At 42.5% G+C, this 25836-nt stretch overlaps 1 protein-coding gene across 1 annotated transcript in view; it reads left to right on the forward strand.

The window, feature by feature from the left end:
• The first annotated feature begins 3137 nt into the window (after positions 1-3137).
• The window catches only part of gramd4a (GRAM domain containing 4a), a 70561-nt gene continuing 47862 nt past the window's right edge, over positions 3138-25836 (forward strand). Inside the window, exons 1-3 of the mRNA XM_008306513.1 lie at positions 3138-3420; positions 14240-14453; positions 21255-21375. Coding sequence (XP_008304735.1) covers positions 3392-3420; positions 14240-14453; positions 21255-21375 — 364 coding nt within the window. The 5' untranslated portion in view covers positions 3138-3391. The remainder of the gene's footprint in view (positions 3421-14239; positions 14454-21254; positions 21376-25836) is intronic.

A 25836-nucleotide genomic window follows, 5' to 3' on the forward strand; every position in this document is an offset into this window, starting at 1 on the left:
CACGGATGACTTCTCCTGCCTGTGTCAGGTTTTAAACACAGACAGCCGCCTTGATTAATGTGGAGAAAATCCTGGTAGCAATCCAAAGTCTGATCCACTTTAGCTCTTATGTAGGCTGCTGACAGACAGTATATGTTTGTGGTTTTGTGTGAGAACCAGGCCAAAACTCTAGAGAGGACAAGGACGGCAGTGATCCTCATTGCTAGTCTGACTGCAGACACAGAAAGTACATGTGATTACTTCCCTGTAATCTTCGGTCTCATCTCGGGGGTCAGAAGTCAGTTGACTCCCGTTTCTCTCTCGCTTTCTATCCGTTTCACCCTTCGCTCCTTCAAACGGCCTCTTCTCTTCTCCTCGTCTGAACTCAAGCAGCGTCGAGAGGATTGCCGGAGCGATCCGTCCACCCAGGACCACTTCACCGCTTCACTTGGAGACAGAAGTGCTGAAACGGTGGAAGAGCGCCGGCGAAGACTCCTGAGTTGGATTCTGTTGCTTGCAGAACGACGAGGAGAATCTCACAGGAACTGACGTGACAAACATGCAAAGGTTAGTGGATGTTTCTCAGAATGGGTAGAAAGCTGGCGGCTGCGGCTCAGGTGGTAGAGCGGGTTGTCCTCCAATCACAAGGTTGGCGGTTTGATCCCCGGCCCCTCAACAGTTGAAGGGAAGATACTGAACCTGAAGTTTGCTTTGCTTTGCTCCCAATGGCAGGCAGCACCTTGCATGGCAGCTCTGTCACCGTTGGTGTATGAATGAGAAACACATTGTGAAGTGTTTTGGATAAAAACAAGGGCAAAGCTTCTCAAACTCATTCATCTAGTCAGCTCACCTGAACTCATTCACCTCCCTGAGTCATCGACCCACAACAGGTAACCTGTAACCGAGGAGAGGCGATAGAGGAGGCTGCCTTTACACGTGACAAATACACTTTTTTAGACAAACATAAATGTCGTATTGTGGCTTAGTGAAGATTAGGTAAGAAAAACTAAAGGAATTTAATCAGTTTGGCAATCTTTGGGCAGTTTATTACCTACAGCTAAGAAGTTTAGTTTAGTATTTTTAAGATCCAGTACTGTTCCACTGGATTTCAGTGTCTTTGCCAGATTTCAAGCAACATTTAGAAGAGCTGCACAGTTAATCATTTTACAGCTGTGACTTGAAACAATGCAATTAGCAGAGGTAAATGGTAAATTGTCTGCACTTACATAACGCTTTTCTTCCTTAGTAGCACTCAAAGCACTTCACAATGTGTTTCTCATTCACCCATTCACACACATTCATACACCAATGGCAACAGAGCTGCCATGCAAGGTGCTGCCTGCCATTGGGAGCAACTGAGGGTTCGGGTTCAGTGTCTTGCCCAAAGACACTTCGACTGTGGAGGGACAGGAGATCGAACCGCCAACCGTACGATCAGCTCAGATCACATGAGCCACAGCCGCCCACAGGTAACAATAGAGTATTCACGTTACGCAACAAGTCCGACCCAGGGTTTAAACCGTTGTGTCAGCGGTTTTACAAATTCATGGTGTCCTCCTTGTGCAACAGTCACGCTTCTGATGGTTTCTCATGTGGTAATGCTCCATCACGTGTTTTAAATTAAAGTGGACATTGAACTGAAGCTTGCCTTTTAAAACTGTCAGAAAAAAAATGCAATTATATTTTTTCCCCCAAATATCATAGCAAATATAATCTATAGTATCCTGATAACTTCCTTGTGTGTTTCCTGGAAGTACTTATGTAATTTGTGAAATAACACAAAACAACTCAAAAACTTTTGAAAACATTTAAACCTTTTCTAACCATAAGAACTGAAATGAGATATTTTTTCTCTAAGTCAAAAAAGAAGAACATTCACATTCCGTATTTTTCTTCATTTTTATTTTGTGCTGTCAAAATATTACATCCATATACCTCCAAACTACATATTTTGATTTCTTTATTACTAAAATGTCAGACAAATATTAATACATCCAAACATTATTATTACAAAATTCAAAATACTATTCAAATATAAAAATTACACATATATCTAAAAACATTGAGAAAGTGTCCAATGAATATAAGTAAATATTATATATAATATTATTATCTTTTAAACATTAAAAACATTTCCCCAAATATAATTAAATCCCCCCAAAATATTGATAAAATATCAGAGAGATTAATATGTTTAAAGATAACATGAATATGTCCAATAATAGTATTACAAATGCTTAAATATAACATATAATAGATATATGAATATTAATTTATATAAATATACTATAATATATTATATTAAAGTATATCTATATTATATATTACTTTTTGAGAAATGTCCAAAAGCGTAATTCACTGGATAAACACTTTGAAAATGTCACTAAAATATTAACATGTTAATAAAACGCAAAAATTTCATAAAATTCCCCCAAATATTGATAAAATGCAAATACGTGGTACGTTAAAAAAAAGCAAAATATCAGAATAATGTAAATACATTGTCTGAAAAATAGATTTAATGTTTAAAAATATTATTATGACAGAAAATGGGACAAAATGTTCAAATGATATCTGAAAAATATTTTTTAAATGTAAGAAAAAATATTAATAAAATATTTTTGCAATATTCACATGTCAAATATCAAAACTGGCCAAAAATATTAATAAAATAAAATATTTATACAGTGTCACAAAATATTACTAAAATGTCTGTAAATGTTACCGTGTCTGTAAAAATAATTAAAATTTCCTAAAATATTTATAACATTAATTACCGTCTATGCATTTTTATGTAAGCTTCATTAGGACAGACAGAATATTAAATTACTGAACCACCAGCCTCGGTAGTAATATAAACTGCTTCTACACTGACAGCAACGCTTAATTACATCCTAACGAGGCCACTGCTCGCCCTGTGGCTGCCTGTTAATCCAGCAGCCACGGGGCGGTGGTAGGGAGAGCCGTCCGGGTCTCTGCTGACCGCCGCCTCCGGAGCGTCGCTCGCCGTCAGCGGCCCCTTTAAGAAAGCAGCGCCGCACGCTGACGACACATCCTCGGCCCTGCTGCCTGCCCGTTTCTGCGAAATCAACAAGAGACCCGGGGAAGGCTAGTTTCTGGAGCTCCGGGCCACCGCTACTGGTCAGGCTGCTCTCTCCGGAGAGGAGGGGGACGCAACTGGTATTTCTTTCTCCGGGTGTTTTTTTTTTTTTTTTTTTTCCTTCCCCCGACCTCCCCCTTTATTTTTTGTCCGCCTGCCAAAGCGCTCAGCGTTCATCAGGAGACGACGTTTAGTCGATATGTTCGGGATGGATGGACCCAGCGAGCAGGTTTCGCCGTGAGACTGGCGCTAATTTGGAGCAGCAGCAGGTGTACTGAAGGATAAAGCGGACTCGAGGCAATCTCAGTGTTCATGAAACTTTGCTACGATTTACGTGCTGGGTAAGAACGCTCATTTCATTTCATTTTATTTTTAACAACACCAAAAGGCATTCATTTTTCCCGTGTCGTCCAAAATGCGGATTATTTTGGTTTCCATTTCGTGTGCCCCCTCCTCCCCAATGTTGCAGTTAAAAAAAAAAAAAAAAAATGTCGGAGCGTTAATTCGAGGCCCTACATTCAAACTGTAGCCGTTAATTTAACGGTTGCAGAAAGTGTAACGGACACATTTGTGTTCAGGTTGGCCTAGCTGAGACTAACGGTCGTCGATACAGTTCAAAAAACACCGTGACAACATCCTCTGCTGCTTTTTTAAGGAACATTTCTGTGTTTTTAATCCACAACCACCCGCTGTCACCGAATAATGACAGCTGCTGTTATTTAAACTAAGGTTTTAAGTGATTCTTATGTTAAAATACACTCACAGGCACCAGACACTAGCTTAAACTTTGTTTAGTGCACGTGAACGACTTGAAAAGCCTGAAAAATGACTGCTAATTTTGGTTGGAACTAAGATTTCAGTGAATTTTATGCGAAAAATAAATATGCATGCATCAAACATTAGCTTAAACCCCCTCAAGTGTACCTGAACGACTTGACAAGCCAAAACAGCGACAGCTAAACTCAGATTTTAGGTGAATTTTATGCTAAAATAACCACACAGGCATCAAACATGAGTTTAAACCTCCTCAAGCATACCTGAATGACTTGACAAGCCCAAATAATGACAGCTAAAACTAAGATTTTGAGTGCATTTTCTGCAAAAATAAACATACAGGCATCAAACATTAGCTTAGACTTAGTTTAGTGCACATGAACAACTTGAAAAGCCCAAATAATGACTGCTAATTACACTTAAAACTCAGATTTCAAGTGATTTTTCTGCTAAAACAAACCAACTGGCATCAAATATTAGCTCAAACCTCCTCAAGTGTACCTGGATGACTTGACAAGCCCAAATAATGACAGCTAAGACAAAGATTTCAGGTGACTTTTGCGTTCAAGTAAACTTACAGGTGTCAAACATTAGCTTAAACCTCCTTAAGGGTATTGAAGGACTTGACAAGCCCTAATAATGACAGCTAATTTAGTTTAAAACTAAGATATCAAGTGAATTTTATGCTAAAATAGACACAGGCATCAAACATTAGCTTAAATCTGGTTAAATGTACTTGAACAACTTGAAAGGTGCAAATAATGACATCAGGTTTTGTATAAATCTAAGATTTTAAGTGACTGTTATGCTAAAATGTAGGCCTCAAACATCAGCTTAACCAGGACGACTTGCTGATTTTGCTTAAAACTAGGATGTCAGGTACATTTTTTGCTGCAACAAACTTGCAGGCATCCAACATTAGCTTAAACCTCCTTAAGTGTACCTGAAGGCTGGAAAGGTGAGCTTAATGACAGCTAATTTTGTTTGCGACTCATATTTTAGGTGACTTTCATGTTACAGTAAATTTGCAGACACCAAACATGAGCTTCAACCTCCTAAAGTGCACCTGGATGACTTGAAAAGCTGTAATATTGTGCCTGTTTACTATTCAGAAAGGTGCTGTCAAACCCACTTATATCATCGAGGACAGGATTTACTATCACCTATTAATACCTCGTTCAGCTGCCACACAGGTCAGATGTGATTACTCTCTTGATCTGAATCGCTGTTTTATGAGCCACAGGCCAGACTGACCGGTATTGATTGTTGATATCCTTGCTTATATAACTGCATGGTGGAATGATAGCAGCAGGGCGGGACTGACGCTGCACGATGGGAAGGGTTGGATGGCAACAAGAAGCGTGTAATTGCCACGCTGTCTGCTGTTGTTTATCCTCACAACCCCTGTTTGCATCCATTTCTGACGGTGCGTGAGCAATTCTGGCCTGATAATGCAGGAATCCGCTCCGTTCCCAGACAAGAGCATGAATCGCTCGTTTTTGTTTGTACTTGCCATTTCAGTGGTGTTTACAACCACTTAAATGACTATCACAAGATGCACATGACTTATCATGTCACAAACACAAACTGACATTTAAAAGAGAGCCCGGATGTGATGTCGGGTTGAAAGAATGCATGCCATAACTGACTTATTTTTTTTTATTCTTCAGCCAACTGCACAGCGCCCAAAGGGTTGCATTAGTGGGTTATATAAAAGCGAGTGTATTCTTCTTGTTCTTACCGTTATTCTTGTGTCAGGATTTGTTTACTGGGACTCTACTTGTGCACATGTGTCTCAGAGTTTAGCCTCGAACTACAAAACACAGCCGAATGTTTCTAATTAAAGTTCATCATATTTGTACTCTCTTCTTCTTTCCCCGCTCCATCCTCAGGGTTGACATCAAATAGAAAAAGAGTCGGCTCGATGAAAACAATCGCGCGACGCCGGAGGCCGTGTTTGTTTGGAGAGATGACGCAATAGTCGCCTAGCGGCCGATTAAAACATTTGAATGTTTCTGCCCTCTTACAATGGCACCTGCCAGCATACTTAGTTTCAGTTATTATTCAGTATGGCAGTAGCCTGATGTGTTTTTTTTTTCCCCTTCCCTCTGACCATCTGTCGCTTCTGGCTTCATTACAAATGCAGGAAAGTGAACTAAACAAAAGTTAGAACCCTCTGGCTTATACCTGCAGACGAGGTACATAAAGGTCGTCTCACTCCCCCTCTCCATCCCTCTTATGAAACTTGTAGAAGTTGAGAACAGCTCCACAGGTGACTGTTTCTCTACATCCAGCTGCGTCTCTGCAGAAACTAAGCACCGTGGATGATAGCGACGACAGGATGTCCTTCCGTGGGTTTTTTATGCGGCACACTGGAGGGAGAGCACCTGTGAAAGGAAACTAGCTTCGCATCAGTCGCAACAGCGGAAACACTACACTGTGGCATTTCAGTCTAACAAGCGGTTATTATCCAAGCCGACTGACTAATGTCCCAGAAAATACACTTTCACAGAAGGCGGCCTACTTGTGCGAGTGCTCGAGCTTTTTGTTTTCAGCACGCCGCCGTTTGAGTGCCTCCGCTGCCCTCCTTCCCTTTCGTTCACGCTTGATGGACAGCACTGATATAGGATGAGCTACTCACGTGTCATGTGGCTATAGTATGTCGGGGTCCCCTTATAGATGTAAATAGGCGAGTGTAGCAGTGAAGGTATAGCCTGCACAGCTGTGAATCGCTGAGAGCTTTTAGGCTTAATAGGTAGATGCTCAGGTGAACGTCTAGCCATTGTGGTAAGACTCACAAACAAGTTTTGGTTACTAACGAGGATGTACACTTGAAAATATCATGTGTGATCACTGTAACGTGGTGAATTTATGTAACTGATTTATTAATCCAAAACAATAATATTATGTTTTATTTTTGGTTGACTGTTGGCATTTTTTTTTTTTATTTCTTAAAGTTCCAATCATTAAGATTTAAGTCCTCGCTGTTTTGTTGACAAGCACGGTTGCCACGGTAACCGCTTGTGTGGTTTACAAACACCTCCTGAGCGACGAACACAACAGAGGAGCCACCAGTGTCTGTTTTTAGAGCGACCGCACAGACGTGCTTTGTTTGAAGAAATAGGTCGGGGAAGAATATTAGCAGTTGCAGTTTCATTTCATGCCACACATGCAAATGGCTTTGCAGCATCGCGGGGCGGAGAACAGGAGTCGCTTACCTATAAGACAGCTCTGTTTTTGTTGGTCTTTCACTCAGGGATATGTAGATTTTGGCACAGAAATGCGAAAAATTTGACTTGTTTTGTGGAGGCGTTTATGATAAACTTTGTCTTTTTTAAAATAAAGTTGTGTTTTTTTCCAGCTGTACATTTTGAAGACGGTGACAGAGAATTCTTAAAATATGAATGTTGCTGTATTACATGGAGGCAATTTGAATCCAATGTAGGAATACCGGCCTCAACACTAAAAATGAAAAGGAGCCTGCAATAGTGGTTTCTCTGAACGGAAACATGCTGTGACAGAGAAGTCCAGACCATAAATAACCTCAAAAATCCATTTAGCTTAGTTTTTCCATCCACTTGTAGCTTGAATGTTTTGTCCACAGTTGACCTTTTGAATAAATCATATTGGAGAAGCATCACGTCTGCAAAGTTTCCTCACGTATTCCTTAAAAAGACAAAGCGATCATCGATATTTGCAGAAGTAATTCTTTGTCGCTCAACTAATTATTTGCAGTAATTGCAAGACTGAGAAATATGAGTGTAGGCCAAAGGCTATTCGACTGCCTTTCACATCCTCATTTCAGAGGATGAACGTGATTGGCTGTTGCGGCGAGTGTGACCCGCATGACCAAGAGTAACCTCCAGCTACTACGGGTTATTAGCGAAAGATTACTCAGGGTGACACACACACACACACACTCACAGACGGTGTATTAGGCTTGCGCAGGGGATACACACCGGGCTTGTAAAGCTACTCTGCCCTGACTAATGTATGCAGTAATAAACAAACACTATCAGCCCGCGTGTGGTACCACTTTGTCATATTGTTTTATGTGCACGTGTGCGCATCTTTGTGCTCCGTTGTTACGTTTTACGACTGCACCAGCCTCTCCCCTCGCCGGTATGTTTGCAGTTGCGATTAGGTGGACGGAGGTGTCTTTGTGTTTGCACATAGCAAAGCAGATGACTCACGAGGGCTTGTTTGTGTGTGTCCCCACAGTAGCGTTCACACTGATCAGACCTTGAGCTAAAGCCCTCTCCTCTTCCTCCTCCACCTCCACCTCCTTCTCTTCCTCCTCCTCTTTTCATCTTTTCATCCTCCTATTTAAGATTTCGTGGTTGAAACTGCCTCTGGAGCAAAAGTCCTTACAAAAGAAAATAAATAAATGGGAAGTAGACTGAAGAACAGTGCGATGAAAGGAGGCAAAGGGTACAGTATTTCCCACAGAATTAGAGTCGGTTTGGGAGGAAGCACACCCACGCTTTCTTACATTAATAAATAATACAGTATATAAGGTGCTCCAGTGCAAGTATTTTATTTGGTAAGACGCAGAAGATAAATAAATGATCGAAAGTCTGTGTAAAGCAGTGGAACACAGCAGAAATTTGTTCATCATCCAGGAAGATTTAAAGGATTAAAAATGATCATCAGTTATACAAAATTAGGCTTCAAAATCCTAAAAAAATAAGCAGTAGTTTCTTCTGTGAGTGTCCACTGAAGGCACTAATTGACAGTTTTCACACCAGTCCAAATGAGCCACAGTGACAAGCTAATTGTAAAAGAGCCAAACTGCTGTGGGATTAGGTTACCAACTGTAGTAAACCAAGCACACACGGCAACTTAAACTCTTTGTCGGTCATATGCTGCCAATGCAGCCACGACAGCACGTCTTCCGTGTATCCCAGCGATCTCTCACTAATTAAAGTTTGTAAAGCTACCCAGTGGGAAAAGTTCACAGCAGAGGCAGGTGTTAGTTGGTGATCCTCAGCTCTCCGTTGTGCGTCTTCGTGAAACCAATCCACTTCTTTCCATCTTATTATTCTTAGGAAATTAACACGAGGAGACGGAACTGCTCTGCAAATTCTGGCTTCCAGGGAAGATACGTTTTCATAGCTAGCTAGCAAACTGTAGGTTACAGTAGGTGTACTCATGTTCCAGCAGATGAACCATCCATCCATTATCTATACACCGCTTAATCCTCACTAGGGTCATGGGGGGGCTGGAGTCTATCCCAGCTGACTCAGGGTGAAGGCAGGGGACACCCTGGACAGGTCGCCAGTCTATCACAGGGCTACACTTAGAGACAGACAACCAAGCACACTCACATTCACACCTACGGACAATTTAGAATCACCAATTAACCTCAACATGTTTCTAGACTGTGTGGGAGGAAGCCGGAGAACCTGGAGAGAACCCACACTGCACAAGGAGAACATGCAAACAGCAGAAGAACCACTGATGCTAATCCATTCTAGCTTTAACAACAATATCGTGTTAGTGTTGTGCAAAATATGGTTCATCGAGTCACGATTTCTGGCCTGCCAAAAAAAAAAAACACAGTTCAGTCTTTTTGCATGTTTTCAGCGATTATTTTCTGACATGTAAAATGTGTTTAGAAACTAATCTCTCAATTTCTTTTGCGCAGACTTAAACCATATATTCAGCTCCACTGATTCACGCTCGCTTGACCTTGTGACAAACAACTGCTCCAGACTGCCTTTGTGCCTCCAAAGAATGAGCCCTTTTGAACATCCGTACAGTGTTCTGCAATATTCATCCGCACTGAGGGAACAAGCATTCAGAGCTCAAGAATTATCAGTCAGATTATCTTCTTGCACGAGCAACAACAGGTAGACTAATGTATTGCAGTGAACTTGAATGCATCACGTGTGGACAGACGTGCAGAGACATTCATGATTCTAACCTTTCACTTGTGGTGTGTGCACATATCCAGAAACAGTAGTCGGTGCTGATATTGTGATGGGCTGCAACAAAGATATCAGTGTGTTAGAAGCAACGGAATAGCTTTGGAGCATGTGATGTGCTCTCAAATGGGATTTTACTGTGTAGAAATCATAACATTTTGGGAATATTGGTGCACATTTACAGTCTGAATAGTGAGTCAGCGTTTGAACATGATTTTTTAATGTAACTCTGATAGAAAATGTCCATTTCTGGGCTTGTTTTCTAATGTGCACCTAATACCGTCATCAGTCTCCATTGGTGCGGCTAGACTAACTGGTAGGTAGCCAAAGATTGTCTGAGCTGACCAGGGACCGACTGCGCCGCTGCTTCGAGCACGCCGCTGGTGGATTCAGGTAGTTACTGTGAGAACGGGTTTCGTTGTGACAGGTGTCTTGACAAGCAGTGGGAAGTGTTTATTAACCTGCCACTCACCACGTTCCCACTCGCCCCGCAGGGAGGAAATATAAACCCTCCTGTCACGTCTGTAATTTCCACTTACATGTAACCGTGTCGTTGGATTGTATTTGTTCATAAAAATATCAGTTTAAAAACCTTCTGCAACCTGTCTGCTCGCTTCTGGGCGCGTTTCAGTTCCCCCTGTCTGCACCGTCGTCCCCCATCGCGCCACCTCTGCTGTGTTTCCCGACAGAAAACACGAGGAGAGGTGCATCGACGTGTCTTTCAAAGAAGCTAAATCCAGGCTTAGCCCTCTGAACCGGCCGTTTCTGGGTGGTGTTTGCTCCTGTCACGGTTTTACTCGCTGTGGGGGCTCATTTTGCGCTGCAATATAAAGACCTGCACCTCCATGGAAACAGCACAGCCTTGGCTACAAATACAGACTCTAAAATGTTTTTTTTGTGCAGTATGACAAAATTCTGATGGCATAAAAAAATGACATTTAATTCACAAAAAATTAAAGAAGCCTGGCATCAATGGGTACAACATTTGTTCATAAGTGTCAATAAATGTTACCAATACTTGAGAAAATGCTGAAGATATTTTACTACTTATATTTTTAATTTAGTTCCATCATTATCTTCTGCTTGGTGTTAACACAAACCCTGTTCAGCCAAAAACTGCCTGAATTTTTCTTTATGTGACCGTTGGCTTTGTTTTAGTTGCCAGTGGTTGCAGTGAGTAAAGCAGGATTGTGTGCTTTTTAAAAAAATTTTTAGATTTGGTTAAATTCCCCGACCAAATTAGTAGTTCAGATGCCATCAAGAAGTTCAAATTCCAATTATCTTCTGTGTTTTTCCACTTTCTGACTGATAAATGGTGTCATTTTTGGTGATTTTGTCAGGACAACATATTTCTGAACTCACCGGTGGGTTCAGAGGGTTAATGAGACATCATGTGTCGGAGCTGATTCCAGTCTACCAGAAATCAAACTATGTGTGAGGTAGCTCCTGCGCATTCGTTTAATGAAGCAATAGGAGAAGATATTTAGGTCTCACTCAAGGTATTTATTTAGCAGATAGTTGACTAAGCAGACAGAACTCTGGATCAAACTTCTCACCCTCGTTAATATCAGGATGCGACATCTGACTGACTGCCTCGCCCTGATCCAGGGTACTTTATACTATTACATGAGGATGTGCACAGAATGTGTTGCAGCGAGCTGATTGGTTCCTCCGTGTCCTTGGGCCTTCTTCCACTATCTCGTGGGTGCAGAAACTTGCCACTCAGCACCCAACTGTTGAGCACCTTCAGTTCCTCCCTCCTGCTTCTGACAGAGTAATATACACAAACCACCAAGTCCGGTCTCTACTTACGCTTTCTCATGCTGCAGTTGTTTACAGATTATGTTGATTATGCCTTGAGATAATAATGAGAGGTTAAGAGAATAATACGAGATTATCAAGAGATTGTCAAAAAATGCATGATCCTGACACATGTGAGATGCCCACTAGCGACTATTCTGCACTTTCATGCAGCTTTACTCTGCTGTTTGGACTTTTACTATTTTGATGTTTGCATCTCAATCTAATGTGTGTCCCAGAAGCCCTGTTTGTACAGACGTAGAGCGAAATTAGAGCGTAGGAATGTCCTTCATGATGGCCGACTCCATCGATTTCTAAGTTCTGTGAGGATCAAGTAATGAGGATTGATCAAATTAGGGAGCCCGTGTTTAAATGGATAGAAAGTGATCGGGCCAGCGACTTCCTCTCTATTCCATCATTCAGCTTAAACACACAGCTGACTGTGTAATCATTGAGAAAAGCAGCAGGTAGCAGGTGAGGATGTTCTGGCAGCCTGGTAGCTACACCTCTGAGTCTATAGAGTTTGACAACAAGCCAATCATCATTTAACCAGTCATTCACAAAACAAAACGGTCCAACAGTCCCCGTCAGTCAGATTAACATTTCATCATCCTGTTATGTGACGGTCAGTGAAGCAGATGAAGTAACCTCCGAGCATTACATCACGAAGAACTGCTCTTAATCCTTCGCCGAATTACATATCACAGTAGTAAAAAAGCAAATGTTTACTTCACATTGTTTTCTGCTCAGCTGCGAGGAAGAATGATTGTTTTTTTTGTATTGCATTCGGTGCAATCAGGATTCCCCGCCACGTACTACAGGAAGATCTCATTGTTGTTTTATTCATTCAGCACTGCTCATTGAAAAGAAAAAAAAAAAAGGGACTTGTGGTGGCGAGAAAGAGGACACATTGCCCTCCAAAAAGTGTTTGTACAGCAGAATGAAATGGCAGGTTTTTTTAGCTGCTTAGGGCATCAAAACACGACAAGTAGATTTTAATTCACACGTCACACAGAAGCCATTTTAACATAGAATTCCCCGAACACGTTTTAGTACTGTACATGTGCAGTAGAGGCCTGGAGGAGACTGAAATATCCTGATCTATAGCCCACGATTGTTCTGTATGTGTGTTTTGTTACTGTCGTGGGATTAACGCTCGCTGCAGGTGATCGTGTGTACGAGCGGTTCTATCATTAGATCGCAGCCCTCGACGCCAAAACACAACCACATTAGGCTTTTTCACAACCTCCCACGACCAGCGCCACCGCTCCAGCTATGGAAATTAAATCAATAAAGGAGGTCAGCAAGTCCGCTGCTGTCAACGGTTTTCCAGAGGAGTTAAAGGATGTGGCTGTCCCCTTCTTCCGGTTGGAGGCCAAAGGGGGGGAGAGCATAAAACCAGACGCTGACGAGATTAGAGCCGCAATAAAAACGACAGGTTAGAGGTTGGCTTGTGTTATACATCATGTGTGACCTTGCGGGGCTTTTGTTGACGGGAGGTTTGCAGTGCTCGTAGTGCAAACAACAAGATGCATGTGGAGGTGAAATATTGCAGCCCGAACTTAGACATATAATAAATGGTGTCATCTCTTTCCTCTGAAGTCATCGTTGATATGAAATTCTCACTTTGTAAAGTGGATTTATTGAAAATGGTTTAAAACAGGGTTAATTCTGTCAGTATTCTAAACAGATTGTGTGTTTTGTTGTTGGTTATCCTAAACTCCCCTTAACCCTAATGGTCAGTTAAACCCTGAGACCACTTTACTGCTCAGAAAACATCATTGTTTAATTATTTATACCGCATAGCTTTTTAGAATTTTCCGAAAAAATTGCTTTAAAACACGATTTTGAACTGAGGTTTAGGAGTTCAGGTGACTGTTTTTGCCATTATCCAACAATCTGCCAATTTTTTCTCCCATTAAATGTTTTTTAATTTGTTTTGTATTTATACTTAAGACAACTTTGAACCATGTCCATTACCATTTCAGACAGAAAACCTAAATACATTAAAATAACTGTAACGTCAAGACTTAGAAAAACCTCTAAACCTCACATTCAGCTAACCCTCACCCAACAGAAACCTTGAAATATTTGGCAATTTTGCTTGAAAGTTGACTTAAATAATCTATTGTCCACATGTCTGCCATTTCCACTTGGTTTTTCTTTTCTTTTTCTCAATTAGTTTGTAAGAATAGTTTAAATTGGAGTTAAACCTGCTAACTAACTCCAAACATACTGTACATTTCTTTGGCAATGCTATTTAATACTTCACTTAGTTATACCCTTATCCTGATGTGTGGAGAAAATAAACACACATTGTAGCTTCAGCAGGCCGAGAACTGAGCTGGGTGCTCGTTACTAATGACTTTGGTGCTCATGTGGTATCCAACTGAACCGCCTGGCTTTTGGGTCACCCTGGAAATTAAAGGGCAACAAATATAACCAATAAGTCATGTCTGAAAACCATTAATTAAATCATGGAAACAATCACACATACTAGGTTCAAATAAGTTTAAAGAAAGGAAGTATTTATGTATGTTTTGTATTGCGGTGTGGGGAGAGAACGCCAACGCACAACAAGGATGAATGACTCCTCCCTGGAAGCAGTTGTCCACACAGCCACTAAAGTCGCGTCTCTCTTCCCTCCCATGTGCCACAGGGTTGCCGTCCGCCATGTTAAGGTAAAGCCCAGGTGCGCGGTGTTGACCATGCTAAAGCGCCTGGACAAGATCCGCTTCCGGGGCCCCAGGACGAGAGACGACTTCCCGGATCTGGCCGAGTCGCCACCTGCCTCCGACAACGAATGTAGCGACGACATGCAGCTGAAGCCCAGATCGGCTCTGCGGGACACAGATGACGTCCTGCGAGACCCTGTGAGTGCTCACCAGGCATTTCTATATGTATGTGTTTGTATATAATGCTTTGTGTATATAGTACTTTGTTTAAATTATTTTTATTTCTTGCTGCTATTGTCGTGTTCTTCCACACAAGTTTCGTTGTACTCCTGCACAATGACAATAAAGTCTCTTTATCTTATCTTTATCTTGTGTGGTTGGGCTGGGCTTTTAACTGACCGACATATTGTACAGACAGCATTTCAGCTCCGTCTTTTGCATTTTCTCTTTTCTTTAAACATTTATGTTTGGACCTTTTTGATGTCTTTCTCTTTGCGTTTTCCATCCTGTCTGAGTAAAGACTTGTTTTTGTCCCAAGTCAGCCTTGACTGGGTCGACACATATGGAGGATTCTTGTTGATATGCTCATGAATTATTCTGTCTGAAGAAGATGCTCTCACCTCATTTCTTCACAACAAAAAAAAACAGAGGGATGGGAACGTGCATTAGCCGCCGTTTCACCTCTCTCTCGTTGTTTAAGCATCCTTTGCTTGCTTTGTTGAACGTTTCAGTAAAAGCAACACCACCCCGCTTCTTTTTCAAGCCCGCTTCTTTCCTGCTTATACCCCGAAGAGGAAAGGACGGAGGGAGGGCTTGTCACGATAAAGAAAAATGGAGGAGATGACAGCATTAAAGGTTTCCCAACGGCGGACATGACTTGGAGATGGCAATCGGCGGCAGACAAGAGCGGAAATAGCGAAAGCAGCGCTGAGATGAACAGATATTGGACGGCAGGAAGAGGATGAAAAACGGAGGCAAAGAAAAGATTAAAGCAGGGAAAGTGATGAAAGAGGCAAGAGGACAAGAATTTAGCCCCTGAAGATTGGACTCCGAGATGTCTTGAGGGGAGGACGTGGACGAGATGGAGAGGAAATTGTGAGAGAGGAGATTTTCAGCCCCTGTGATAAAAATAAAAACGGATCACGTTTACTGGTATTTTTTTTCCCTCCCACGTCAGACGCTCTTCACATTTCATGAATCTGCACTTCTCTCTTGTCCTTGCTGTTGATGAAAACACCGGCACTGTCGTCATCATCTTGCGCACGCTTTGATAGCACGATACCCGAATTAAATACACCGGATTAGTCACTTGATGGTATCATTTCCTGAACAAAGGCCCAGGGGATCTCTGTCCTCCTTTTATTATTTCCTCTGCGTTTCTTTTCCAACAGATAGTTGATGTAACTGTTGCACGGGAGTCTTTTTGAGTGTTTTCCTGCGTACCTCCGCTCAAAGCCTGGTGGACGTAAATGAGCAGTTTCCAGCAAGTCAGTGATCTAGCTGACGGCCCTTTCATCGTACTCTCCAGGCACGTGCCAGTATTTGCATGCACTGTGTTTTCATGTGTGCACCTGTGCGCCGGTGTTTGTATGTGCTCTGGTGTTTGGCTGCGTGAGAACCGGCCCACTGGGAAGGCATCGCCCACATCACAGCACTGATGAGTCACACTCCACAGCCCCAAAATAGACCGAGCTAGCTCTTATCCCTGCTGGGACGCACTCACACATGTGAGGCATGCACTTTCTCCCACAAAATACGCCATCCCATTCTGTATCTACAAGCCGCCAGTGCACGTTGGGAACCTCATCTTCCTCGTGCGGCGCCCTTCACAGATCGCTACTGGCTCGCTGGAGCACGCTCAGACTGCGATGATGTCTGCCTCTTTACCTTCCAGCGTCAGATCACATGACCTCGGTCTACACCTCACCTTCATTTCCTCGTTTGTTCAAAAGAGGACAGAGTGTGTCCTTGGGCTGTAGAATACGTGCACTGATGCTTTTTGACAAACTAACCTGGGTCATCCATATTAAATAGGGGGAATGTCATTGGACAGATGGTGTTCAGTCATTGCACAGACGACTGCATACGACCCCACTGGCCTCTTCTTACTTTTCCTACTAGATCAAGCAGCGCCCTCACTGCATTTGTCATTGAAACCAATATCTGTCGCACTTATCAGGTAATATTTGAAATGGCAAGTTGGCGTAGCTTAAGACAATACCCGAAGTACACACAACGCAATTGTTCAAATATAATAACAAATGAATGCCAGTTAATTTGATTTAATTTAATTTCTAATGCAGTCCAGATGTAGCCTTCTGAATCCTGAACAGATTCCGTCTGTTTTTTTGCTCCTGCAACAGTTTTTGCACACTGTAGGCTAATTTGTCACGTCACCATAACTTCCAGCACCTCTATGGAAATAAAAATCATGACTAGAGGAAGAGAGAATGCAAACTTATCTTTTGTGCAGTATGACCAAGTTTTAATGCCATAAATCATTAAAAAAAGGAGAATATGAAAGTTGAATAGAGAGAGTAGAAACTCCAATGATCCTCTGTTTTTGCCGTTTGTGGCTCTGTTAACTGGTGTATTTCTGGTAGTTTCTTTTAAAGACGGCATGTTTAAACCCACCGATGGGTTGTTGGATTCAGAAGGTTAAATATATTGCTAATAATATAATGACACACCCTGATATGTGTATACTTTAATTAGACACATTTTTTTTTTTTTTTTTTACATTAAATATCTTAAAGATAAACTGTCACGTATTTAAAATGTTAAATTAACCAACTATTAGTGCTGGAGAGCTCTTCAACCTGCAGTCTGTACACGCACTAGTCATGAACACTTGAGCCTGTAATCATCCCCTTAAGATATAAATCAGGTCTCTTATCTCTCTCAGTTTCATAGGAAGGGTTAAAGAGCAGTTCAGTAATGGCAGAAAAATCCCTAAACGCCACTGTAATCGGTCTGAACACAATCTAAATTGTAATCTTTCTCTTTTGAACAGCAGCCAAGCTGCAGGTTGTTTTTTTTATGGTTTTGACGTATCTATTGCAGAACATCAAGGACATGGGTTTAAATTTTTCAGGAGGCTTAATAAAGAGCTCCAGAACCTTGCAGCTACAGCATAAATCACTGTGGTGCTTCTGATTTTTGTCCTGTGCTGTTCTGATCATACCTCCAAAGCAGATTCTGTTCTTGTTTTTTCTTTTTAGCTGTTTCATTTCATTTTAAAGTGACTTTTTGAGGTGTGCAGAAATGTCCTCCTGATCCTCTGTCAACAGCAACTGGAGGATTTTTTTGAGATCGGTTTCAGCTTGGGTAGGGAGGAAGGTGTTCGGTTTCACTGGCAGAAAAATGAAAGTAGAACAGACAGTACAGATAAAACACAGTCTGTCTGTCAGGTAGAGTTGAACAGCATTATCTGCTACACCGTCAGCATGTTGGAGCTTCCTTTGCTTTGTTTTTAAGCATGTTGTAGCTGAAAAAGTTGTTCGATTCACACAATGCTGTCACTTTTGCATTGAATGGCCTCAGCTGGTTCTTTTTTAAAAAGCAGCTACCAGACTCTAATGGAGTGCAGCAACTAATCCACACAGTCACCTCAAATCAATGACTATATTTGTTCCTACCAAATTTCATTATGAGTTGTTTTATTGTGCTGACTTGAAATGCTGTGACACAAAGACGTTGCTGCTCACTCTCTGTCCTCATCCATACGACCCTCTAAAAGGTAATACCAATGCTTACTCGAATCACATGAGTGTACTTTACTTATTTCTCAATGTCCTGTTCATTTAACTCATGGACTGTGAGTATGAACTCATTTTTCCTTAAAGAGTTATAAAACTGAGGACACTTGAGGAAACTGGACTTGAAACGTTCTGTTCCTGGACTGAACACAGAGCTCAGCAGTGCACATGTGCAGCAGAGAGAAGAGTAGGAGAAGTTTCCACGGGGTGGCTGTGGCTCAGGTGTAGAGTGGCTCGGTGGAAAGTTGGCGGTTCGATTCTGCCCTGTAACCTGTATCCTTGGGCAAGACACTTCACCCACCTTGTCTGGTGTGAATGCGTATGAATGGATTGTTTGAGGTGGTGGTCGGAGGGCAGAATGGCTGCCACGCCTCTGTCAGCTGTGGCTACAACCGTAGCTACCACCACTGGGATGAATGTGTGTGAATGAATAATCAACAGTGTAAAACGTCTTTCAGTGTCTAGAAAAGCACCATATAAATCTGATCTATTGTAATTATTTAAGTTTCTAACCCTTGGAAAGATCAAGTTCATTTTTAAGTTCACAAAATTAAGTAAATACAGCTAAAATTTAAGTAAAATTTACAAGTAGATATGAAGTAAACTGAATGTCAGACTAATGGTTATATTTACTCACCTTTTTTGAGTGCAACCAGTTTCCTAGATTCGTTTAAGTAACATCAACTTTTCACATTTTACAGTGTAGAATAAAGCTGGGTGTTGGAAATTGTAGTGTTATAGCTGCAGTTCATGTAAATTGCAGTTCAAAAGATGTTTTATGTCTCTATTGTTAGTCAGCATAAAACAAATTCCAGCTAAATTTGAAAGCTGACATCTAAATCACACTCATTGAATAACTGTTTGATTCATTCATTCAGTAGGTGCAGCAGTTATGTTCTATTTGAGCAGATACACAAATGTTCATTCACAAGTGCTGCTGTGCTCTATTAAGAAGTTTTATTTCCCGACTGGTCACATCCATTTGTTAGTCCTTCATCACTGGACGATCAACAAAATCCTGCTCGACCAGTAATCTGCCAAACATGAAGACGCTCTCTTGTGACGTTTGTTTGTGAGCAGAACAAGGCTTTGAACTCACATCCTCTTCGTTTCTCCTCCTCCTGTGAGACTCTCAATGGAGCTCGAGAGAGAGAGAGGCTTAAAATGTACACGACAACAGAGAGGGAGTAGAAAAAGCATGTGAGGTCCCAGGAGCTGTTCTCCAGGGTGGACGAGGATATATTTATTTGATAGTTCTGTGCTGGAGCAACCGTGTAGTTCGTGATGGTGTTTTTCTGTAGCCAGAGAGAAGAGGAAATGAATGACGAGAAGAAAGAGCTCCAGGGAGTTTGGGGATATCAGTTAATCTCTAAAACAAGAGAGGGGAAAAAAAAAAAGAGGCGTGGGCAGTATTAAGATCTCTACTGAGTCCACACAGAATTTGCAGGTTGGGTTCATCAACCTTATGAAAGAACTGGAGCAGGAAATGATGTGAGTTGCAGAACTGGGCCCACAGTGTGGAAATAGTGCTGAGAGTTGTGGCTCAGTGGACAGGTCACTCTGTGGAGGGGAGGAAAAAAAAAAAAAGAAAGGCTGTGTGTCGAGTTGCAGTGGATTAAATGTGGTTCCTGACAGAGCTCACCCCCACGCTTATCCAGTCGAGGGAGGAAAAGAGCAAATCACGGAGACGCTAAGAAATCAGAGCTTTGTCTTTCTGTACATCGACAAGTGTCTGAATGTTCTGAAATGATTTTGGCTTTTCTCTATGCTGTCAGATCTGGAGTTGGAAAATGTCGTCATCTGCTACACATACATGAGAGATTACAACACAATAGGTTCAGCTCAGTGACCTTATGAGCACCTTCTGTAGAACTAATGGTTAAATTATTGAGAGCTCCGTGCAGGTGTGACGCCAACACGCTATAAGACACGCTGGACATTTTCTGCTCACAGCATGTTAATGGATGTTTTTTTTTTTTTTTGAGCTCACATCAGTCATAAAAGAGAGAGAGAGGGAAGACGACAATTAATCATCCGATAATCGTCCAGGGTGACGTCAGGGCTCGACCTACTTTTGATAACCGTGAGATTCTGACTGACCGCAACAAACATCATGAGTCAGTGCATCAGCTTTCGGACCACGACGAAGCTGGGAAAAAATCCAAACAGCGTTCAAGCTGAGCGCTCGTAATGCAGCAAAAACTTCTCCTCCTTCCGTCTCCATCACTGCTTTTTTTCGTCCTCTCTTTTATCCTCCTGTCTCCATTTAATACTCATACCCTTCTTTCTCCCTTTCAGCCAGCATCCTTTTTTTTTTTTCCCTCCGTCATGACACACTTCCAGAAGAGGCTCTCATTTGTTTTCTTTGAAGTGCTTCTTTATTCAGGGACGCTCTATCCATCTCTGTATCCCTTCTCTCTTGTTAGACTCTGGCTCTCTCCCAGAGCACATGTTTTTTTCAGGTCACTGTCAGTTTTCTGCTATCTCTCTCTCTCTCTCTCTCAGTCTTTTTGCATCAGTTAAAGACATTGCAGTGAGCCTATGCAGACACACACACACAAACCATGCTGGTTGCTGTCGGGGAGAAGCTGCTGCAGCAATATGTGTGTGTGTGTGAGTGTGTGTGGCAGGAGTCTCTTAAAGGACCCTTGCTGTAGTCGAGCGGCGATGCTCAACCTGCAGTGCTCATCATCCGCTAACACAATCATCCCTCTCCTCCTCGTCTCGCTCTTTCCTCTTGCTCCATCACCGGCTCACCCCTGTTTCCCCCCACCTCACACTTCCTCCCTCGTCCTCTCTCCTCTCACACTCCGTCATCTCTCAAATCATTTTCGTTCGCGCCGTCCACCTACCAGCCTTGTGTGTCAGGGTTAAAGCCCTTAGTCAGTGCTGTTTGAGTCATCACTGTTGCTGTAGTCAGAAGGGGGAGGGCGGGGGGGATTCTCCTCTTTTTTTTTTTTCGGCTTCCTCCTCCTATCTCGCTGGACTTAAACCGGGAGAGGAAACATTAGTGTGAGTCACCGTGCTAATCTGCGTGCGTATTAGATCATATGGGATATCCCTGCGTGTGTGCTCTTGTATGTATTTTGTACTTGGAATTCTAAAGACAAACCTGTCTCTCTTTTTCTTTTTTTTTCTCTGTTTGTGGTTGCAAATGCTTGTGTGCATGTGTGTGCATGTACCTATATGTGTACACTTGTGTGTGTGTTGTATGCATGAATGTGTGTGTGTGTGCGCACAGGCTGGCTCGGGGTCTCCCACAATGGCTGCAGCCATTCAGGACTTCCAGAGGTCGGAGTCAGACCGACTCAACGAAGTTAAAGGTCACTTGGAAATTGCCTTATTGGAGAAACATTTCCTACGTGAGTACGCATGCACAACACAAGGCAACACTTTTTCAGAATATGTCTTTTAAAGCTCATTTAATCGGTCGCATTGCATTTATTTGGACGTGAGCCTCATTCTTTGAGAGCTTTAAAATGTCTTCAAACTACTAAACACATCTAAGTTATGTTGTTGGGTATATAGCCAGACATTTGCCTCGAGCAAATCTGTGTTTTTTTTTTTTTGCTCCTTCGCTTCTCACATTTGCTAGCCTTGCCTACCTCTCATTCAGCTACAGATTTCCTACATTCCTTGGAAACTCTCCTTGAAAAGCTGGCATTCGGCATACAGTATGAAGGTGGCAGAATTGTTTGCAGCAGTGAGGCCAAGAAAGCAACATAGTGAGATTAAGTGTCTGCAGAAATGTGTTGCACTGGTGACTGTACGTTGTGAAGATACGGCCTCTTTCATCAGTTTCTTATCTGCACAGCCGTTCCTACAGTGTCTGATTGTGTACCAAACGTAGCAGTAAGCCTCTATTTGAAAAGATGGTTTTGGTTAAACTCACTTGTGGCTGTAATGAAAATCTCTGCTCTACATCTCTCGCTGACACGCACTGATGTCTCATTTCTTCACAATAACCACACTGTGACTTGTCTTTTTTTAAAAAGTGCTTGTACATTTAGCGTCGTGTAGCTCTTGACAAGCTGCTTTCAAAGGGTCTGTCAGATTAATATAATGTCATGCATCTTTGACTCTACACCGAGAAAAGTGTTGGGTTTAAGCTGAAAGCATCTTGTGATATCAGCGTTGTTTGTGGTTTAACAGCCTCAGATGACAGTGAGCTTGGGTTCATTCCGTGCTCTTGGACGCTGTGTACGACTTGATTGTAACAGACAAGCAGTTCAACATAACCATGTGTTTTTCGACTCGCCAAAAAAAGTTGACCTTCAGATCTTGCATCAGTAAGCAGTTCTTTGTTCCACTGCTTGCTGTAACGTTTGATGTTGTTAATTTCAATGACACGCCCAAGTTCCAGAGCAACATCGTGTCTTATGATCAGGATTTCGCATAGCAAAGCTAACTGCTCTGTGTAAAAGCAACTTTTCTCCTGTTTCTCAGAAGCAGGCGATAAAAGGGAAACAAATGGGCACACAGCATTAAACGAACTTGGATGACTGCGTAATCTGATCGTTAATGTGGCTGATAACAATGCCAGTAACATCCTGTTTTGGTAACTGTATGTTAGCAACCCTGAAATTACACTGGAAGCATAATGGAAGCAAGCAGCTGCGGAGCTTGTGTTAATCAATTTAGCATGCTACGCTGAGAGGCAGACTGTGAGGTTATGAAGCAGCAGTGCACCCTCAATAACCCTGCAGAACCTTTTATGTATCAGTTTGTTTTACGGCTGTGGCTCAGGTGGTAGAGCGGGTTGTCCTCCAGTCGCAAGGTTGGCGGTTCGGTCCCCGGCCCCTCCACAGTCGAAGCGTCCTTGGGCAAGACACTGAACCCGAAGTTGCTCCCAATGGCAGGCAGCACCTCGCATGGCAGCTCTGTCGCCATTGGTGTATGAATGTGTGTGAATGAGAAACACATTGTAGAGCGCTTTGGATAAAAGCGCTATATAAGTACAGACCATTTAGAGAATGTTCGTGGCTATTCGGGGGCTTTGGTCAGTCTAAATTAAACAGTATATTTATTAAACGACAGATAAAGCTCAGTAGTTTGATGAAATATCTCAATTTTAGGTCTAATTATAAGGTTTTTTACAAAGCTTTTACTTCTCGGTGTTCCTCCGCACATCACGTTTGCTCAGTTGCCATGGAGTTCATTCAGTGACCTAATTCTAACCGCTGCTCACAATATAAACCAATCAGCCAAAGAGCAGGTGATAAAAATCCCTCGACAATGCCAGGCTAGGACAGACTGTGCTGAATCAGCAAGGACTACCAGAAGCCTGAACAAGGAGTGAACAGATCTGCCCAAAAGAGGGAAACCGTGTGACATCTACAAGCCAAACAATTATTTGTCACATTCTATTTCTTTCTCAGTAGGTGCAATGAAATGTTTGATCTGCTATAATGTTCAGAAGAGTAGTAGTGATGATTACAAGCCTGCCTAACCACTTGGATTCATATTCTGCCTCGTGTACATCCAGAGCAATGTAGAGCCTTTCAGGAGTCCTCGGTTTCTGGTTCAGAAATGGTGGGTTTTAACTCGTGTTTTGCATTATTTGTCCTGTTGCAGATTCCAGCCTATTTTTAGTGTGAGTTTCTTGACTGACTGCATAACATTTGCATTCAGGACACTTGCTGACGACAGAACCGACTCTATGACAACTGAGCAACCTCCCTCCCTCCCTCCCCCCTCTGTGGAATGGGATTGATAGCTATGAAAACACAGAAAAGTGGGTCTTGGGTTAACATAGTTTAAAAAATCTCAAGGTCAACTGTAAGCTGTTAAATCCAAGGAGCTGTGTTTGACAACATTTAGCAGGATTACGACTCCTACACGGCGCAGCATCCACCAGCAGCTCTCTAACGTGCTTTCATTACATGTTCAGCGTAGCTTCGGGGTGGGATTGCGGTTCTTTGCACTCCTGACAAAAGTAATATTCCTGTGTTATAGGATAGCCGAGGTAATTTGAGGCTTGGGGGAAGTGATAGATTTATCTGTGGAGATTAAATAAAAATAGGAGAAATTGTAGAGTTTGTGCAGAGGCAAAGTGGGAAAGCAAAAAAAAAAACAGCAGCCGGATGATGCTCACCCAAAGTCCAGCCTCTACACATTTCCAAGCGTGTCTAACCTGGTATCCGATAAGGGGTACTTGTTGTCCTGTACCGCTGCAGCACGTTGCCAGTCCCATGGTGTGTAATGGACTGTGAAGTGTCCGTGCCCCCCCCCCGCCTCTTTCCCAGTTTGCCTATGTAAGTCTATTAGAGAGAAAGTGAGAGAAAGGCAGAGCGAGTGTGTGTGAAAGAGAATACCTCAGGCGATGTCCTCTCTCATGATGCCTTTGCCGGAGCTAAAAGGGCCGGACTCATTGTCACCCCGTCAGGATGCTAGTTAGACGAGCTTTCCCTCCGCGAACCTCACCTCCTTCCTGTTTGCCCTTTCCTCGCGTCCTCGTTGTTCCTCCTTCCACCCTCCCTTTCCTTTAAAAGAAAAAAAATCCTCTAAAGCTTTTTCTTTTTATCCCACTGAGCTGCTCGTTCAGATTCCGCCCGCCATTGCCTGCTCTCCCCTTTTTCTGGATCAGCTCTGTTTTTCTTTTCCCTCATTCATCCTTCCTTACCTCCTCTTCGTCATGCTTGTGATTCACCTTTCCCCTTTATGCTTTCCCTCCGTCACACTCGGCGCTGTGATCTTCTGAGATTCTTCTAAAATCTACCGAACACTCAGGCAGGTGAAACAGCTGCGACAGCTTCATGAGCTCAGAGAGTTGGGAGCAGAAATGTTGTGCCTAAGATGGCAGCCACTTGGCATTTCGTACGGGGATGAACCTTCATAAACGCTGGCTTCCGCTGATTGGGAAAGGGTAGCGCTACCTCTAGGTGATGTTGTATTCTCTAGGGTCACTTCAAGTGCTTCATGTTTGTATTCCTGTCTTTGCAGCGTCTTCTCCACGCCTCTCTGACTCTGTGGTTATCTTTTCCTCCCATGCCTCTCAATCTCCCATCTCATCTCTGGCCGGAGAAATCGTTCTTGGGGGAAACAGTGAAGCATGACAATCCATTAGCACCTAATGGAGTCCTGAGCTCTCTTCCCTGTCCTTTAGTTATTGTGCATTCTATTTCTACTGTTTTCCTTTGCACTCTCCTCCGCTGTCATCGTACCATAAACATCAGACTGCTGTGTGTATACGATTCTGTGCACAGTAGCCTGCGACACAATCGGTTATTTGTCATGTGTTGAGAGCAGATGAAAACAGACTTATGTACACAGTTTGTCATCAGGTAAAGCTGATGAGATTAGTAGGGGGAAACAAAACACTGCTTGTAGCAAAACATTATAGGTTTAAGCGTTGCGTAATGGCTTTTCCGGAACGTAGGTAATATAGAAAAACAACATGCTATACTGTGAGAAGACCGGCCAAAGTTCGCATGTTAAAATGAAACTTAAATCCTTGAGATGGAATCCCAGAGAGTGCACTTTGATACTAAAAGCCTCGGCTTTCTGTAAGGAGCAAACATTGCATCCTGAGGCCTGCAGCAGTTCGCCGTGGCTGCACCGTCTTGTTCCATTACTCACTGTTATGTTTAAAACTCATCAGGTGTCAGAAATGCTGGATAAGACCTCTGTCTTAGTTTTGATGAATGATCGCTGCCAGCGCTAACCACAGTGACGAGCACATTGTGTTCCCTGTGACTGGTCAACGCGCCGGTGGATCATTTATTATGAAGCAGCAGGAATTGTTTGGTAGAACAAATGCGTTCCTTCAACGTAATTGTTCTGTCATAGTGTCTGTTGTTATTGGTCACCTGCAGCAGGAGTCC

This window comes from Stegastes partitus, unplaced genomic scaffold (genome assembly GCF_000690725.1).
Source record: "Stegastes partitus isolate 25-593 unplaced genomic scaffold, Stegastes_partitus-1.0.2 Scaffold3680, whole genome shotgun sequence".
NCBI classification, from domain to species: domain Eukaryota; kingdom Metazoa; phylum Chordata; class Actinopteri; family Pomacentridae; genus Stegastes; species Stegastes partitus.